The sequence below is a fragment of the Vombatus ursinus genome, unplaced genomic scaffold (assembly GCF_900497805.2).
Source record: "Vombatus ursinus unplaced genomic scaffold, bare-nosed wombat genome assembly UNPS02014794.1, whole genome shotgun sequence".
Classification (NCBI taxonomy): Eukaryota; Metazoa; Chordata; class Mammalia; order Diprotodontia; family Vombatidae; genus Vombatus; species Vombatus ursinus.
In genome coordinates this window covers 29019028-29038956 of record NW_020954572.1, presented here as the reverse complement: position 1 = coordinate 29038956, position 19929 = coordinate 29019028, and the positions used below count along the sequence as shown (strand labels likewise).

General features: G+C 39.4%; 1 protein-coding gene across 2 annotated transcripts in view; it reads right to left on the bottom strand.

Annotated features, from left to right (window-relative positions):
• Positions 1-19929, bottom strand: part of SCG5 (secretogranin V) — a 74948-nt gene that overhangs the window by 15173 nt on the left and 39846 nt on the right. Inside the window, exons 3-4 of one of the 2 annotated variants that reach the window (XM_027870123.1) lie at positions 9183-9332; positions 2834-2946 (exon numbers count right to left, since the gene is read on the bottom strand). In XM_027870123.1, the coding sequence (XP_027725924.1) occupies positions 2834-2946; positions 9183-9332 (263 nt within the window). The remainder of the gene's footprint in view (positions 1-2833; positions 2947-9182; positions 9333-19929) is intronic. The other variant, XM_027870124.1, reaches the window with a different exon arrangement.

Below are 19929 nucleotides of genomic sequence, written 5' to 3'. Positions count from 1 at the left end.
ATGTAAATGTATAGCCTATATCAGATTGCACGCCGTCTTGGGGAGGGTGGTGGGGAGGAAGAGGGAGAAAAATCTTAAACTCAAAAGCATATGGAAGTGATTACTGATAAACCAAAATAAATTAATAAATAAATTAATAAATAAAAAATAAAATCTAAAGAGGAAAGAAAAGGAGACCTGGGGTCAATGAAAATCTTTTCTCAATGCAAACTTCTTAAATTATACCTAGCAATGAAATGGATTGGGGAAAACAAAGTAAAGTAAAACAACCAAATTAACAAAAAAAAGATCGGTGACTGATGGGATTGGCAAAAGAAAGGAGAAAGTCTAAGATGACATCTGGGTGACTGGGAGGATGGTAACGTCCTCAACGGAAATAGAAGTGTGGAAACAGGTCAGGAACAAGGATTAAGATGATCAGTTCTGTTTTGGAAATGCTGAGTTTGAGATGCCATTAGGATAGCCAGGTAATATCGAGTAGGCAGTTGGCAAGGTTGAGTTGGAATTCAGGGGAGGCATCAGGGTTAGATACACAGATTTCATTAAGAAATCATCACTGTAAAGCTGATAATTGAAACAATGAGAGAGGAGCAAATGCACTCACTCTCCAGAGTCCTACAATAATGACAGGTTGGGTCAACTTGTTCTCTCTCCAAACAGCAAATCTAATAATATGAAATATAATATGGATAAATATAAAGCTTTATGCTTGGGTTCATAAAATCAACTTCTAAAATATAAGACAGAGTAGAGTGTCATCTGCAAATGATCTGGGTAGTTTAATGGACCAAAAGTTCAATGAGTCAAAAATGATATACAGCAGGCAAGAAAGCTAATGCAATCCTAGGCTGCATTAAGAGAAGAATAATGTCTAGGATGAGGGAAATGATATTACTGTATTCCACTTTGTCTGGCCACATCTGGAGTATTGTGTTTGCTTCTGGGAGTCGTATTTTAGGAAGCACTTTGGTATGTGGGAAAATATCCACAAAGTTAACCAGGATGGTGAAGAACCTTGAGTTCATATTATATGAAGACTGGTTGGAAGAACATGTTTAGCCTGGAGAAGAGAAAATGGAAGATGAATATGATCACTGTCTTCAAGTATTCAAAGAGTTGTCACATGGAAGAAGGATTAGACAGTTAAGTGTCATAGTGGAGAGAATACTGGACTTGGAATTAGGAAGGCTGAATTAAAATCCTTCGTTCCTCAGATATCCACTCCCCTTAACATACTATACAAATGTTAGCTATTTATTATAATTGCTTGTTTTGCTAACCCTCCTCCCTCTTCCACCCGGAAAGGGACAGAACTATGAGAAATGAGCAGAAACTGCAAGAAGCCAAATTTAGACTTCACATATGGGAAAAAAAAACTGATTAATTAGCACCATCAAAAAGTAGAATGGGCTTCCTAAGGAAATAATGAATTTTCCATTATTAGTTGATTTTAGGTAAAAGCTGTGAGAACACTTCTCGGGTATGTTGTACAAGGAATTTGCCTTCAGCTGTAGATTGTACTAGAAAGTGTCTGAGATCCCTTCCAACCCTGAGATTCTGTGATAATATAAGGGAGGAGGGGGTAAAGGCAAAAGGGATATATGCATCCTGCATAATACCTGGTGATCCTCCTGAGTACTGATATGAGGATAGGAAGAGTAGATGCTGAGTCAATAGCCTTGGCGTCAGGAGCAGCCTTCCTACCTCCTAGTAATGGAAGGCTAAGACACTGTTATTTTTTTCCCAATAATCCAGGTGACATAGGACAGAGTAGGCAGTGTCTCCACACATGACAATAAGCTTTTGGATGAGAATACCTCCAAACTAGGGTCTAAGAAGTGAATCCCCGCTCTCTCAGACCCAGTGATGGGGGAACAGACTCCAGGAAGTGACAAGAAACTCACTACCTCATAAGGAAGTGATTTTAGATGATAAGAGTACAACAAAATGTCTGTCTCAAAAACACAGTACGGACTTTATAAATACTGATTTAATTTAATTTTAAAAATACATCCATACTCATGAAGCCTTATTTCCTATTTTCTGTGTTTTACACCACGGCAAGTGACACAAATAACCCAGACACAGATTCCAGAGAGTCGTCATCCCTTAGCCAACAAAATACTAATCTGTAATACTTTAAACACTTACCTACTTATTCTATATGATTGCCAAGAAGCTTCTAGGGTTGATGACATCACCAATGAGTTACTCAAGGTTCTTCCCTGTCCTAGGCTTTTAATAAAGCTGTTTCTAAGCAGTCTTCCCACCCCAAATTTCTTCTATAATTTAGCTCTACTTTTAGCACCTTCAATAAATGAGTATGGAAAATGCAGGCACAGGATGAGACAGTGAAGAGAGTGGTGGGCTTGGAGTCAGGAAGACCTGCTTTCAAATTTCACCTCTGATACCTATTGAATATATAGATCTGAATATAGATACAATAATATATTAAAGTTATAATATATAGTATAACAATCATTTATGTCTTAAAATCATTGATATAATTGTCTCTATAAATTTATACAAACCCTGATTAAAGCATATCAATACATTAATGTGTATCCCATATTATCATTTAGAACAATTAATATGTCTGTGATCCATTCATTTAATATCCTCATTCACAACTCATGGTACAACCCTAGGCAACCATTTCATCTCTCTGAGCCTTAGTTTCCTCATCTGTCAAATGGGTATAATAACAACTATAGTACCTACTCCTCTGGTTTGCTCTAAGGCTCAGTTGAGATGATGTACATAAATCACTCTGCAAACTTTAAAACACTATATAAAAGCAACTGTAATCAGTAGTAATTAAAGTTGAACTCACCCATTTGCCCAAGCCAGGATAGTCATGTTCAGGATCAAAAAGGTGTTGATGCAGCTGGAACTCTCGGCTGAACTCTGCAGTGTCAGGGGAGTTTTCCAGACATCCATCATCTACTGCAAACAGGCAGAAGTCTTTGAGAAATAGCTAAGCAACTTATGCATGCCCCCATGGGTAAAGGTAAATAGGAAAAGGCAGGCCACTGAAGGTCAGGATCACATTCCCATCTGTATCCCATGTATCTATTCCTGCTTCCTCTTGACTCACTTTGTGACCTCAGGCAAATCACTTTCCCTCTCTGGGCCTGTTCTCCATCTGGAAACTGAAAATGATGATGGCTACCTCCCTCTAGTTACTTCAGAGGGATATGGTGAAGTTTGTGCCTAGATTTTTGGAAATACCTTGTGCTCCTTAGAGAAAGGTGCAATATCATCATGCTATTTTATATATAAAATATAAAATAGAATATTTTATTTTAAATACAATGTTAATTTGTTTAATAATGCTATATATTATATTTGTAATATAATATTCTATGTAATATTTTAAAATAAATGCAGCTTGTGCTCCTTAGAGAAAAGTACAATATCAATGTATTTTATATATAAAACATTTTATGTAAATATAATAATATATGATAAATAAGGTTATATAATGATGTATTATACATAATAGTTATTGTGCTTAGCACAATACCTGGCACATAGTAAGCACTTAATAAATCTTAATTGATTGATATATATTAGGCACAGTTGTACTCAGCATGAAGCCAAATGGGACTCTGACCCAGGGCACTGATAGGAGATAAAGTGTGAGTCCTCCCTCCTCTGCTGATGACCTTGACAATCCCTTGATTCACCTCCTAAATCTCTGGGGGCCCAGGATAGAACCACATCCATAGTCCTCTCATGACTTCACTCCACTCACCCACCCACAAACTGAATTTGTCTCAGGCGCAGTTTGGGTTAATTATAGTTCTAATATGAGATACACATTCCTGGGGGAAGAGGGGAGGAAGTGCTGGGTATTTTGCATAACCAGTACACTTTGCATATTTTTAATTGTGCCCCTGGATTCACCACAGCCACTGAACAGAGGTGTGGGGTGGGGGGGAGGGTGTGTGTTAGGCTAATGGTTGTCCCAGTGTGACTGGTGCTATAGGCACTGTCTCTCTTGATGTTGGTATTTTGGGTCCAGATCTGTGATGTCATCTAGGTAGGGTAGCGCCTAATGTGGACATTCCTTCCGAGGATGTAGAATGGCATCATCTGTGGGAGTTGCCTGAGGCACTTGGTGTAACAGTCAGGCTTGGGCTGCCATTAGTCTAAAACACACTTTGTGTTCAAGGGATATGGAATACGTGTTTATTAATCTGGAGTCAAAAGCAAAACTTGAATTCGGGTCTTACTAAATCAAGGTCAACTCTCTAACTAGACCACACTATCATTCAGAAACAGTGTCTTCAAAATCTTTTTTCCCTTTTGTAAATATTGTATTGATGCCTTTTTTTAAACATCACTATCACCCCTCAATGACTTCCCTCCATGGAACTCTCCCTTGTAACAAATAAGTCCAGTCAAGTAAATTAACATATTGTCCACGTTACATATTCCTCATACCTATACTCCCTCACCTCCTTGCTAATGGAGGGCAAAGCTTCCTTGGCCTCAGTACTCTACAAAGCCCCTCTGGATCTTATGATTCTATGGCAATGACTCATTCTGCCCATCTTTTATGTGCCATGGACAACCAATAAAGTCTGGGTTGTGTGAGAAGCTGAGGGGAGGAGTGAAGACCTGTTTTCAAAAGGCTGATGAGACATCAAATAAGTGCTGAAAATGGGCGCCTATTTACAATCAGCCAGGTATGTCCTGTGTCTAGTTTCTTGGAGCATTTCCAAGTCTTTCCAGAAGGCCATCTGAAGCGCACACAAGGCCTCTCAGCAGCATGAACCTAATGTGGAAGTCATTAGCATACCAAAAAATCTCTAATGCAGCTCTACTGTGTCTGCTCAGTGTTCAGAGCTCCTGACTGGGAACGTTATCTAACCCCTACATCTGCAATCATCAGCATGTCACTCCAGTAGGAATGGAGAAAATTATAGCAAAAATAGGTACTCAGACACATTCTTTGGATGATAACTTTCTGGAGTGGATTCTAATCCTTTACTGGAAGTGATTTCCGGGGTGATGCTGAAGGGTGGGAGCCCACTGAGGTCATGAGTACATAATGGTAGGAGTTAGATAACTGAGACACCAAACACTAGAGAACTTAAAATGTTATTTCTGTGGCCAGGAAATAACATAGATGAGGATTTCCCTATGATTTCCACAATGACACAGAAAGCATATTGAGAGAATTAAAGGATAAATTTTCCTTAAATAAAAGACTAAATTTCCAGGATAGTATATTGGAAGCATGGAAGTCTGAAAGCTGAGGCTTGGGACATACACTATAGTCCATACTGACCCCTTCCTTCTCTGAAATCCAATATCATTTATGGTCTCTACGACACAGTCTAGCATCTGATGATAACAAACAATGAATAAGCATTTATCATGCACCAACTTGGGACCAGGTAACATACTAGGTGCTATGTATACAAAGACAAACAGCGAACAGATCCTGTGCTCATAAAGCTTACATTCTATTGATAAAACATTGTATCATTTCCTAATGTTTTTTGAGAATGTCCATTTTATCTCTCCCCACCCCCACAACTGTTTTTTGAGAACTGGGGCTGAGTCTTAAACATCTTTTGGTCTCTTCCACATTACCTTAACATAAATACTTGTTGACCTGACTTATTTGAATTAGTGTGTCTCTAGCATTTTTGTTCCCATCTTCCCTTCATAGCTCAAAAGTGAAAAAAGTCACTTAACCTTTATCTAATAAGGCCTTACACATAGTAACCTTTCAATGATACCTGCAGAATTTAACTAATTTATCATGGAAAAAAATAACATAAGGAAGTATATGATTAAGTTTGGAAAGAGAAATACAGGCAATAAGAACTTGAGAAATTTAGAAGAAGAGATCTGTGTACTCTAAATTTAGTTCAATAAACATTTATTAAATACCTACTATGTGCAGGCCACTGCACTTTGTATTAGGAATACAAAGACAAAAACTAATCATCCCCTTTACAATCAACTGGGGGAGGGAGAGTAGGAGGAAAAGTAAATGTAAAGTACATACAAAGCAATTTCAAGATGAAGAGAGTTTTAACAACTGGGGTGGCAATCCAGAAAGGCCTCCTGTAAGAAGTGGCCCTAGCAAGCTAGGGATGCAACACAGCAGAGGGAAGGAAGGAGAGCATTCCAGACATGGTGGACCACCAGAGCAGAGGTACAGAGGTGAAAGCTAGAATGTCACACACCAGGGACAGGATACAGGTCAATGTGCCTAGAAAAGAAAGTACTTGAGGGGGAATATTATGAAATAAGCCTAGAAAGGTAGCTGAGAGCCAGACTAAAATAAGTCTAAATGCCAGACTGAGGATTTTATATTTTACGAAGCATGTAAGACTTGAGCCAACCCTTGAAGGATGGGTAGAATTTGAAGACACAGAAGGGATGGGGAGGACTCAAACGCACAGTGTTTGACTACGAACTCACTCCGTCTAAATACATGAATAAGGGCCCCTGCTGTATCTAATCAATCCATCCAGCTGTCCCTGGGGACTGTTGTTCCTTAAACTTGGTACGGGTCTTTCCTCTCCCTGAATCCAAAATTCTACAAGCAAATAATACGTGGCTGAAGTGATCTGAGCCATGCAGTGATTCAGGTTTTCCTGCAATCCTGTTTTCAAATCTAATTTTTCACTGTGCCGGCAGACCCACATTGCTTAGCCACACGCAATCACTTAGGTTCCAGTTAGTTACAGGGACCATGTTTTCTGAACAACAAAAAACAAAACAAAACAAAACAAAACAAGACACATGGTCTGATAGAAGATATTCCTTTTGTGAAGTCTTGTTAAAAGTACACTTTCTTTTCTTGGAACTGGGGCTATCCCAGATTTTCTAGGACATATGGTTGCTGTGCCATCTTAGTACCTCTTCTAATGGCTCTAGCCCAAGCGGAATTTTCTTGAGGCAGCAGAGTCCAAAACCTACTTCTTAACATCCCCTATGGAGTCCCTGGACTTTTTCCTGATCTCTCCGTAATGACTGAAATAACACCAAGCATCAATGAAATCAATTATTTCAATAATGAGGAAATTGTACCACCAAGAGACCAAGGTTAGCTGTATTCAGGCATATTGATACCCTATTGGAACCTAATGCTCCAATTCAGTTTACCCGCCCAACTCTGGATTCCTTTTCACACAGTCCATGAGCTATTGAAAGTACAGATTTGTCCCTGAAAGGGACGACCTCTGGCAGGTAACCCGATTAAATCAGAACTTTGGGTTCCAACTCAGTACACACCTAGACACAACATTTTATCCTAATCTGGGACAGAAATGGCAGGTGGTAGCTCTCTGAATGTTATTTTGAAAAGTGGAGAAAAGGAAATGGGGAAATTATATCCTTAGTCACTAAGTATTAGCTTAAAAACGAAGGTCTCACTTTAAAAAGAGCCTGAAAGTAGGCGGAAAGGGGTCCATGGGTCAGGGCTGCCAAAACTATCAGTGGTATATCAAGATGCAGGCCTATCCTAGCGATGGAAATTACTACATCCTAAGGAAAACAACAGTATGAGTCGCATGGTCCAGGACAACTTTTAACAGGAAATGCTAATAGTACTCTAGCCCTCTCACTATTATCCGTAGAAACAGTATATGAAGATCTGAGGGGAGAGAACAGGAATGGGCAAGGAAGTTGGTAAAACGGAATGCTATAAGAAATTTCACTGTGCTTCCATATTTGATCTTCTATCAGAACTGTTAAAACGTATTTAAATTGACAGTAGAGTTTTTCGCTTAACCTTTTTTGAGCAAACAAAATCATAGATCTACAAACCGGAAGGACCTCAAAGGCCATCTAATCCAAGCCCCTCATTTTATAGACGAGGAAACTGTAGCCCACAGAATTTAAGCAGCTTTGCCCCGAGGTTGAACAGGCAGGATGTATCAGAGGCAGGATTTGAGCCTAGGTCCTCTGACTCAAAAGTTATGTCTCTTTCCACTATACCACACTATATTCAGAGAAGTGCTATAGTGTAATAGAAAGAATACCAGAGTTTGGATTCCTACTCTTCCACTTACTATGTGGCCTTAGATGAACCTAGTCTCCTATTTATAAAATTAGGATAGTAATAATAATAAATATTCCATAATATGATGGAACTGAAATCATTTTGTATCTATAAGGTGCCACTTGTATGAATTTGTATAGGTCACCTTCACTGTTTCAATTTCCTCATCTGTAAAATGAAGGGTTTCAACTTCATGGGCCCTGGGGTCCCTTCTAGCTCTACATAGACCAATTAGTCAATAAATACTTATTAAGCACTTACTATGTGCCAGACACAGTGCTAAATGCTGGGGATACAAAGAGGCAAAAGACAGTCAGTCTCTGCCCTCAAGGAGCTTACAATCTAATAGATCTTAAATTGTTAATATTGTGTTCCTCCCACCACCCCTACTACCTCCTGCACAGGGAGGGGCTAACCAGATCCAAAGGCTAGGAGTTAGGGGGAAAAGTAGGACAAATGAATGGGTGTGGATAATCCTGACAGTAGATAATCTTGAGTGATGGAGAGTTATCTAAATCTTATGTTGGAAAAGGCAAAGATGTTTTGGAAGAATTTGGATAGAGGTGCTGGAGATTTTTTTTAAAGTTAAGGAGAAGAGGGAGATGATTGAGGGCAACTAAAAGAAAAGGACAGCTAGATGCCTCAGTAGATAGAGCATTGGGCCTGAAGTCAGTGAGACCAGTTCAAACCCAGCTTCAGATACTTTCTGTATGATCTGGGGCAAATCACTTAACCTCTGCCTTAATCCACTGGAGAACAAAATGGCAAACCACTCAAGTATCTTTGCTACGAAAACCTCATGGACAGTATGGTCCATGGGGTCACAAAGAGTCAGACATGACTGCACAATAATGAGAGAGAGAGGCAGAGGGAGAGGGAGAGGGAGAGGGAGAGGGAGAGGGAGAGAGAAAGAACGAGAATGAGAATGAGAATATCTTGACAAAATAACTTTATATATCTAAGCTTCATGACTGAACTGTATATTGTATATTAAATTCACTTGGCCCCTTCACTTTCTAACACAGGGCCACCCAGTGGAATTGAACTGTTAGTAATTCTAAATGTTTACCATTAGCACTTTTTAGTTTAGATTGCTTATAATCTCAAACTTATTTCTCCCTTGGAACACATCAGCATGCTTGCCCATTACCTGTTTTTCCAACGGGGCAGGGATTTGGAGGATCTGGATAGCCCTGGTCCTCACTGAAGTCCTTGGGGATGTTGTCACCAGTCAGCTCAGCCACGATGTTAGGGATGTTACCATATGGACCCAAATGTTGCAGACCTTCATGGGCACCACCTATAGGGAATGCAGAACAGCTTCAGGTGCATGTAGACAAGGAGCCCAGAAAGACAGACACTCACTTCTCAACCAGATTGTGTTCCTGTTTCAGAGATGTGCTGGAGCCAGTTTAAAGAGGCTCTTGAGAGATGATTGTTAAATTTTCAGTGCGAACATTTATACTTTGCAAATTGGCAAATGCTATGATTCAGAGTTTGATTTATTATTTTGTTGATTGCTTAGACTTAAGTGTTGGAAAAATGTTAATAATGTAGATTAAATTGACAAAGATGATAAAAATGACAATAATCAATGCTGGAGAAGCTGTATGATGATAGACACATTAATACATTGTTGGTGGAGCTGTAAAATGGTACAACCATTTTGGAAAGCAATTTGGAATTAATGCAAGTAAGGTAATTACCATGCCCATGCCCTTTGAACCAGAGATTCCATTATTGAATTTATATGCTAAGGAAGCCATCAATAAGAAAAAAGTCCCCATATACACCAAAATATTTATAGCAGCACTTTTTGGATATCAAAGAACTGGAAACAAAGATGACCATTGATTGGAGAATGGCTAAATAAATTGTAGTAATGGAATATTACTATGGGGATTCTTTATTTTTTAATTGTTAGGCAACTGGAGTTAAGTGACTTGCCCAGGGTCATACAGCTAGTAAATATCAAGTGTTTGGTCTGAGGTAGGTCCTCCTGACTTCAGAGCTGGTGCTCTATCCACTGCATCACCTAGCAGCCCCCTTTTTTTTTTCTAAGGCAAGTGGGGTTAAGTGACTTGCCCAGGGTCACACAGCTGGTAAGTGTCAAGTGTTTGGTCTGAGGCCAGATTTGAACTCAGGTCCTTCTGACTTCAGGGCCGGGGATCTATCCATTGAGCCACCTAGCTGCCCCTGGAATATTACTATGCTGTAAGAAATGGTGAGGAGGTGGGAGGTCCACAGGTGTTACACACTGTATATGCTTTCATATTTTCCAATGCATTGATCAGGCATGCTGATACTATTTTCCTCTTTAAAAAAATGCCATTTGTGGGGCAGCTAGGTGGAGCAGTGGATAGAGCACCAGCCCTGAAGTCAGAAAGACCTGAGTTCAAATCCGGCCTTAGACCAAACACTTGACACATACTAGCTGTGTGACCTTGGTCAAGTCACTTAACCCCAACTGCTTCACAAAAAAATAAATGCCATTTGTTAAATAGGATGGCTCTCTGGGAAGGAGAAGGATACTTGGGGTAACTATGATGATGTAAAAAACAGAAGACACCAATAAAAAGTTATTTTTAAAAATACAGATTAAATATTAATAAACAAATAAATAAAATAAAAATTAAATATATTTAGTGTATTGTTTATATGCTTTTTTTTCTGCAGAGCCAATTACTAAACTTTTACCAGTACACTCCTCTCCTGATGCCTTTTGAAAACCAAAATAAATCCTATTCTCTCAGAAAACCTTTTCTGGACCAGCCTCAACTGATTCTACTTCACATATTCCACAAACTAGAGATTTTATACTGTATTAATAAGATCATTGATTTAGAGGCAGAAGGGACCTTCTCTCTGCCTTCTTAAACAAGAGAATACTTAACACAATTTAACCTTGGTCTTGATGACTCAGGATCATCCTTACATTTTATAGCAACAAATATTTTTTCATTGTTTTCTTCAAACATCCTCAAAATAACTGTGAAGTAAGCAGAATAATATCAATCATTATCCTATATCAATATTTTAAGGAATAAAAGATTTCATTTCGTGTAAGAACTCCCCCAACTGATGCTGATCTCATCTTAGCAGACAGTTTCATAAATTGCTATGGCTAAAAAAAAAAATCATCATTAATTGGTGGCCAAACTTCTGTACAACAGTCAATATGGTAAAAGATTGGGCCATGAGTGACAACCACATGGATTATTGAGATGGCTAAGCCATCTGCCTCTACACTAAATGGACCCCATCCTACAATGCTCAGCGGATAAAGGGCTGGACCTGGAGTTGGGAAGACCTCAGTTCAAATCCAGCCTTAGATACTTATGAGATATATGACCCCGGACAAGTCACAGTTTCTCATCTGTAAAATGGTAACAATAATAATAATACTTGCCTCCCAGAGTTGTTGTAAGGATAAAATGAGATAATATTTGCAAAATTCTAGGAAATTTTAAAATACTTGATAAATACTAGCTATCTTTGTTATTAGATCTCCATCAGGTTGGAAGTTGCAAATTCTCTCAATGTGACCTCCTCTCCCCTTCTAATTTAGAGCTTCCAACAACAATGTAGAGTATAGAAAGGATACAATTCACAAGTCCGTTCATTTCCCCAGGGATATGTGAAGCCCTCAGGGCTGTGTTTTGTAAAAACCCAAGCAACCTTTATAAGGGCTCTACAGCCTCCTACCAGCCTGTAATGGAGGAGGTGAGAAAAGTAGTAATGCTGAGTTCAATTTCCTCTTCTTCATTTTTCAGTTCTTCTAGTTGTATAGTGCTTTTGGTTTTTGCAAAATGTTACCACATTTGTGATTTTGACTTGATTCATTAAAAAAACCACACACAGACACACACACACACACACACACACACACACAGACACTATCGATTCCTTAATCTGTCTAAGATAGTTTGTCATTATTGTTCAGTCATTCAGTCCTGTCCAACTCTTCATGACCCTGTGAACCATACTGTTCATGGAATTTTCTTGGCAAAAATACTGGAGTGGTTTGCCATTTCCTTCTCCAGTGGATTATGACAAACAGAGGTTAAGTGACTTGCACAGGGTCACATGGCTAGAAAGTGTCTGAGGCCAAATTTGAACTCAGATCTTCTGACTCCAGGCCCAAAGCTCTAGCATCCACTGAGCCACTGAGTTGCCTCCCAAGGGAGTGCACCTGGCACCAAAGGGAATATAAAGGTAAATAAGAAAAATTTCCTGCCCTCATGAAGCTTTCTCATCAGTGAAGATAAAGATATACACAAATAACCGTAGCACAAGATAGCTTGAGAATCAGGATGTTGGACAATGCCCTCAACTTGGCATCAAGAGCAACTTGGGTTTGAATATTATCTGGACTCTAGCTGCATGACCCCAGGTGAGTCAAAACATCTCTGACCCTCCTCTTCCTCATCTGTATAATGGGGATATTACTAGAACAGAGGTGGGGAACCTGTGGCCTCAAGGCCACATGTGGCCCTCCAGGTCCTCAAATGCTCTTTGACTGAATCCAAACTTCACAAAACAAATCCCCTTAATAAAAGGACTTGTTCTGAAAAATTTGGACTCAGTCAAAAGGTCATAACCAAGGACCTGAAAGGTCACAGGTTCGCACCCTGTACTAGAACCTCCTTCACAGGGCTGTTGTAAAGATCAAATGAAGTCATGAGATGATCCCATTAGATGGTGAGCTCCTTGAGGGTTGGTTGTTGTTATTTATTTGGGGCTTTCTTGGCAAAGATACTGGAGTGGTTTGCCTTTTCCTTTCCCAGCTCATTTTACAGATAAGGAAACTGAGGCAAACAGGGTTAAGTAACTTGCCTAGGGTCACACAGCTTTTAAGAATCTGAGTTGAGATTTGAACTCAGGAAGATGAGTCTTCCTGACTCCTGGCCCAGTGCTCTATCAGACTGTGCCAGCTAGCTACTCTCCTTGAGATAGGCACTATCTTTTGCCTCTTTTCGTACTCCCAGTGTTTAGCACAGTGCCTGGCATATAGAAGGTGTTTAAGAAATATTCATTGACTGACTGACTTACTAATGTATATAGTATACTTTGTAAAACAGTGGTAGTCATTTTATTCATTCAACAAGCACTTGTTAAGAGCCTGTGTGGTATCAGTTATTGACATTATTTGTCTACTTATCCTCAGTGTCTAACACAGTTCTGTGCACATAGTAGATGCTTAGCAAATTATTGTTTAATCAATATCATTATTAGAATGTAAGAACACAACAAAAGATAGAGTATTATGGGAATTTAGAGGTGAGAGTGATGACTTTTGATTGGGGATCAGAGAAGGCTTCATGGAGAAAATGACATCTGGACTGCAGTTTGAAGTATGGATAGAATTGGAGCGAGAGAGCTCTGGGCAGAAGGGGTTGTGAGTGGTAGAGTCAAGGCAAAAGGAACTACATGAGCACAGTATCAAGAAAACCTGCACTATTCCAATGAAGTATGTAGGGCTGATATCCCCACTTTACAGATGAGAAAACTAAGGCCCATAGAGGTTAGATAATTTGCCTGTGGCCAGGTAGAGATGCCCAGCACAAGCATATTAAGGCCCCACAAGAATCTTCTTACTTTGTTTTCCACTTCCAAAGAATGGTCAGAGCCCCAAAGTGTCAATTGGTAAAATGAGATCTCCCAAAATGAAAATGGGCTCAAAAGGTCCAGGGGGCTTACTCTCCGAAAACAATTCTCCTTACTCACAACAGCTCACTATGAAGATTCAGAGTGACTGAAGCCAAGTCCCCATTCTCGGCAGGCATTGGCAGAATCCTTCTCGGATAGGACACTGGTCATTATTCTTGCTACTGTGGTTCATTAATGTCTGAATGCCAGCTCCATGCCAGGAGGTTTACAGCATCCAGACCCAGCCCCTACCCTGCAGACTTTCACTCACAATGTGGTAACGCCCTGACAATCTCACAGCCAGCCAGCCAGCCAGCCAGCCAGTCAAGTCTCATCAATAAATCTTCTCTGCTATAACCCAATGACGCCAAGCCTGCCAGTTGGGTTGGATGACTGGACATTGGTGATGGACAATAATGAAGAATTGTAGTGGGACAGTCAGGTGCCAAGTTACCAGTCACCCACATCATAAAAAGGGAGTTCCATGAGGGCAGCCTGGCAGAGAGTGGGTACAAGCTCCTGAATACCAGTCATTCAGCTAAAGGGGAAAAGATCCAGCAGTTTTCAGTTATGTTACCCACAAACAGCAGGCACTAAAAATACACAGCAGCCCCTTCCTTCATTCTTCCAACCGTCCTGGATATACCATTTCTAAAGAGATGACCTTTTTTTATGGTCTAAAAAGCTAAAGAAATCATACGGGTTATTAAAGCCAGCTCCTTGAGCCCGCACCCACCCATGGTGCTTCCCAAATATCCTTGCTGGTGGGCAAAGGGTGCCAGCCTGGGATACCCAAGGGAACCAGGACAGAAAAAAAGGATCCGAACTAAGAGAAAGGAGAAGTCTTCTGCTCAAAGAGGCCGAGGCAACTTCCATCTCTCAAAAACACAAACAGTAATAGTCAAAGGAGATAGGAGATGGATGAGAGTAATTCCATTCGTTTAAAAAAAAATTTATTAAGGGTGTAGCAATGCTGTGTCTTTACAAAGCTCTCTCAATACTGCTCTTTTCCCTAGGTCTTGGATTCTGCCTCCTCATAAAAATCCTTTTCTTCTTTCTATCAACTGATCAACAAGCATTTATTGAATGCAAAGCACTGTGCCTAAAATGTAAATTCAAAGACAAAACCAAAATGGTTCCTGCCCTCAAGGAACTTATATTCTACTTGTGTGTATGTGTGCATGTGAGGGGAGTGGGGAGAGAAGAGATAAGTCAATACAAACTATAGAGAAGGTCATCTCAAGAGGGAGAGAACATAGACACCTGGGAAAATTTTTAAAGGGCCTTGTGTAGGAGGTGGCACCTGAATTGTGCTGAACATGACCCATTGCTATATGTTACTCCCCCTCTACATACTTTGCATTCTTTCAGACTGATTCTCTCTTGCTGTTCCTCACTTTCAATATTCTCTCTTCTGCCTCCATCCATGTCTATGTGCTGGCCGGGATACATTCCCTCCTCATTTCTGCCTCTTCAAATCCCTGCTTCCCTTCAAGACTCAGTTCAGGCACCACTTTCTGCAGAAAGATTCTCCTAGTTCTCAACCCCATCCCCTTCTATCCCACATGCCAATGCCTTCCTTTCCTCGTACATGTTTTCTATAGGTTTTACAGATGCCTATACATGTACATGCAGTCTCCTCTATTAGGACGTAAATTCCTTAAATGCAGGGACAATTTTACTGTCTTTACACCTATAGTACTGATCACAATGAGGAATCATAAATCAGTTATTTTGCATTTATTAAGCTCCTACTATATTCCTATGCTAAGCACTAGGGATAAAAAGAACGGCAAAAGACAGTCTCTGTTCTCAAGATCTCACAGTCCAATGAAGGAGAACAACATGTAAACAAACATGCAAAACTAAAACAGACACAGGAGAAACTGGAGGGTGGAAATTTCATAAATTCTTATTGATCTTGCCCCCCCAAAAAAGACACCTCCCCCCATTCCTTTGTGCTGGGGAGGGCAGAATAGAACAATGATGTCAAACTAAAAGAGAAATAGGGAAACTAAAGCATATGTCAGGATCTCTGCAGGCTACATATTGACTTAGAAAACCATATATTAACATTATCTATGTTTCATTGTATTTTTATTTATTTTGTTAAATATTTCTCAATTACATTTTAACCTGGTTCAGGCTGCACTCTAGCTGTAGGAAGCCCATAGGCTCATTTTTGACACTTCTAGTACAAAACAATGCTTATAATGTCAGATTTTTTTTAATGCATTGATAAGTTTTGCTGAATTTTTTTCTCCTCTTTTTCTTTCTAAAAAAATTCTTAGAAGAGATTGTTCTATGGAAGAGGGAGAGGAGAAACATAGGCAAGGTTAAATAAAATACATCAATAGCAATCTATTTTTAAAAAATAAACGGCTGTTGATTGGTCAATTGAAGGAAGGTAAAGATTATAGGAGGTAGTAGTAAGGAAATAGAACCTATGATCCAAGGAAGAGCCAAGAAAAAAAAAGCAAGCATGAGAAGGCCTTGTAAAGACACAACATTCTGAAAAACTTCAAACTTGACCTTGAAGTTTATATGGCAATATCTGATTTAAATACATCCACCCACCCTTTCAAAAAGTACAACCACTTCCTAAAGATTCAAATGCTGATAAGACACTTTCTGGCCTTTTATTTCTCCTCATTCCTTCTTTGGGATTCTCATTACACACTAGAACCCCAACTGAAGGGAGTGGGGGGAGGAAGGAGGGAAGAAGGAGAGAGAGACAGAGAGAGAAGGTGAGGGATGGAAGGAGAAAGAAGAGGGAGGGAAGGAGAAAGGGAGAGGGGGAAGGAAAGGAGGGAGGGAGAAGGAGAGAGAAGGGGAAAGGGAAGAAAGGAGAGAAAGGGAGATGAGAGAGAAAGAGAGGGGAGGATGCAGAGGGGGGAGAAAGGAGAGTAGGAGAAGAAGGAAAAACACAAACTAGTCCTCCCTTATTACGTAGCTCTTATTAAAAAGTTGAAAAGATTGGTTAACATGAAGTTTACGATTGTCTATGGATTTCAAATATGTGCTTATGCTTTCCAAAATTAGCACAAATACTTATAGTTCTATGTAGAAATTAAGTTAACGGGAAGAAAAAATTTGGAAACTCATTTATTGTGTTTTTCTCTATACTCCCATCCTTTTACTATTTTGTTGGTTTGATTTAAAGCTTTCTGACTTGATCTCCAGTAAGTACATATTCATATTTCAAAGCAAATACTTTTCATTTGCTAAGGACCTATATTCAATCTATAAAATAAGGGTGTTGGATTAGGGAATCTTTTTAGGTGGCCTATGATGCTGTGATCCTAAGGCATATCCTCTCATACAAATAATCACCATATCCCTCCTAAGAAAAGTGTAAACAGAGCTCTGGTACTGGATGTTTCAGAGGATTCTTTGCTGCTGTAGTGGCAGCCAAGAGGGACCTAAAGCGGTATAATACTATAATGGCACCTAAGCCATCCTTCCTATTTCAATTAAATATCTTATCTAATTAAATTGATTAGTCCAATTGATTTTGGGGGTCTGGTTTAATTTCTTTCTAGTTTTAACTGGCTAGGTAAGTGCCAGATAAGTGATACAGATATTAAATGCTGTTGAGGAAAATACCAAAAGAATTATGTGTCTTCTTCAGCATGGAAACCCAAGTATGAGTCAGCAGCTAAGTCATAGGGAGCAACCTGAGGTACAAAGATGGGTAAGTGATTTGTCCAGAGTCATAGTATCAGTGTCAGAATTTGAACCTAGGTCTTCTAAACTCTACATCCAGCATTCTATCCATTATGCCATCTTACTTCTATAGAATAAGAAACACAGAGATAATTGCAAGAGACAATGAGAATGTAATCCTTCACCTTTAAAGAAACTATTATTGCCCATACTGCACTGGTAGCCAAACAGTGCTTGAATTGTTTAGTGATGATGGCTGGCATTGGGCCATCCACATTCTCTTACCCATGACACCATAACACAAATTAAGGTGATTAGGAGAAAGCAGACAACGGTCTACTCTGAGTAGTCTGTATATTCACCAGCCCTTAAGGCCAGGGAGCTGAACAAGATGGCAACCTGCAATTTAACTATCAATGGCTGACCATTCACAAAAATTACACTATATATTCTCAACTTCAGTGTATATCATTGACCTACTGAGATTCACTGGGGCCATATGGTGCCTTTAAGGAGAAATCTGAGTTGAGGTGAAATGGTGGGAAGCTGAACAGAGAAGCAATTTGCTTCTCAGATGTGCCTTATTAACAAGCATTGCCCTTCATTTCATTCTTTTTTTTAGGCTGTGTTGCCTAAGAAGCCCCAGAAGGAAGATAGCTCATTCTTGCTGGGGTCATTCAAGACCAGTCAACTCAACTTAATATAAGCATTCTCTGTGGCATGCAAATAATGCAGGCGGTGAGGACGGAACATAAATGGATTGTTCTTGACGCTTTCACATCTCCATATGGTCCCAATTTACGATTATAAGCAGAATTGTTTATTTTTTTAAAAGCTTTTTAGTTCACTTTTAAGGTATTTTGCTGAGGCACAGCCTGCTGTTAAAAGAGAGAAAATGTGTGTTTTTTCCGAAGTGCTGTTTGTTTTGGCTGTTTACTCATTTGCAAAAGTTCAAATGTTATTCTGTGAATTTTACTAATTTTCCTGCAGCAGCCACAAGACCAAGAGGGGGAAAATTTTTTTGCAAGGAGATATTTTCAGAGCTGCCATGAATTTGGTAAGTTTTGCAAAAGTAATTTTGAATAGGTAATTTGTTATAGTCCTCTCAGTCACTTAATTTAACTTTATTTGCTGCCTGTAATGAGGTGTCAATTTGGCAGTTTGTAGGGAGCCCAAATATGTTTGTACATGGAGGCCAAGGCCTCTCTTTTCAGTGCTTGAACTTTAAAAACTCACCTCATTTGATGTTTGCTGCAAGATAGCCTATCAGGGGGCTAGCATAGACCTCAAGTTAAATAAGAGTCAACAGTTGCTCAAAAATATTGGGATCTGTCAAATTATGACTTGCCCTAAACTGAACTTTGAAGGGGTATGATGTATTCCTCACTCCTCAGCCCTTTGTCTTTGAGTATTCTTGAGTATGTATGCTCTCACATGGCTATCCCTGGCAATCCAAGGTCCCCCAGTGAAGTTCCTCTTCTGGGCTTTCTGGCCAGATATTCCTGATTGTCCCATGTTCCTGAACCCTCAACCTTACTGCTCTTTTCCATTAAAACCTAACAGTCTTCTGGCCTCTGAAGTAGGAAGATCTGGGGTCAAGTCCAGTCTCTGAGATATGTTGGCTGTGTGACCTTAGGCAAGTCACTTAACCTACCTCAGGACCCCAGACAACTCTCTTGAGTTCTCAATACCAAAAAAAAAAATTATAGACTCAGTCTGAAAAAAAAAAAAACCCTAACAATTTTATGCCTCTATTCTTTCTAGATCCTGCTTTTTACCAATGTGACAGTGGGTGATAATTGGGCTCAGTGATTTCTTTGTCATATACTTATATTTCAAAGGGATTCTGGAGACAGTGTGTTAACCCAAAGGAATGACTTTTAAAGCAGGAATATCAGGCACCATAACCTGTCTACAGGGAGATATTAGGGAGTTGAAAAGACTTTCCATGATTCTCATAGCATACCATATAAGCAGTTTCTTCTACTATGTGCAAGACTAAAGTAACATTTACTCCATTTAAAAAAGAGATTGACAAACTAGTGAATTCCATAAGAGGGTGACTAGAATAATGATAGAATACAAAATCTTATCATATGAAAATCATTCAAATGAACTGAAGATATTTAACCTACAGATGGGATGACTGGGGGTTAAGAGGAGTGGGGAGAACGTATGAGTAAGTAAGCATTGGATTTGGAATCTGAAGACCTAATTTCAAATTTTAGCTCTTTACACTGAAGCCAAGTGAAATCAACAGTACCAAGCTAGAAATCTACATAATGTCCACAGTAATATAAAGGAAAACAGCATAATATCTCTGATAATGCAATGAGTAAATCATTACTTCAGATGGTGAAGCAAGTCCCCTTTCCCTCATCAGAGAAATGGTGGATTATAGGTACAAAATGAAGCATGCATTATTAGACATGGCCAATGCATTAATTTATTTTGCTCAACTATACTTTTGGTTACAATGCCTGATATTCTTTTGTGTTTAAGGCACTGTCTCCAACCCCTTTAAAATATAAGTATATGACAAAGAAGTCACTGAACCCAATTGGCACCCACTATCACACTGA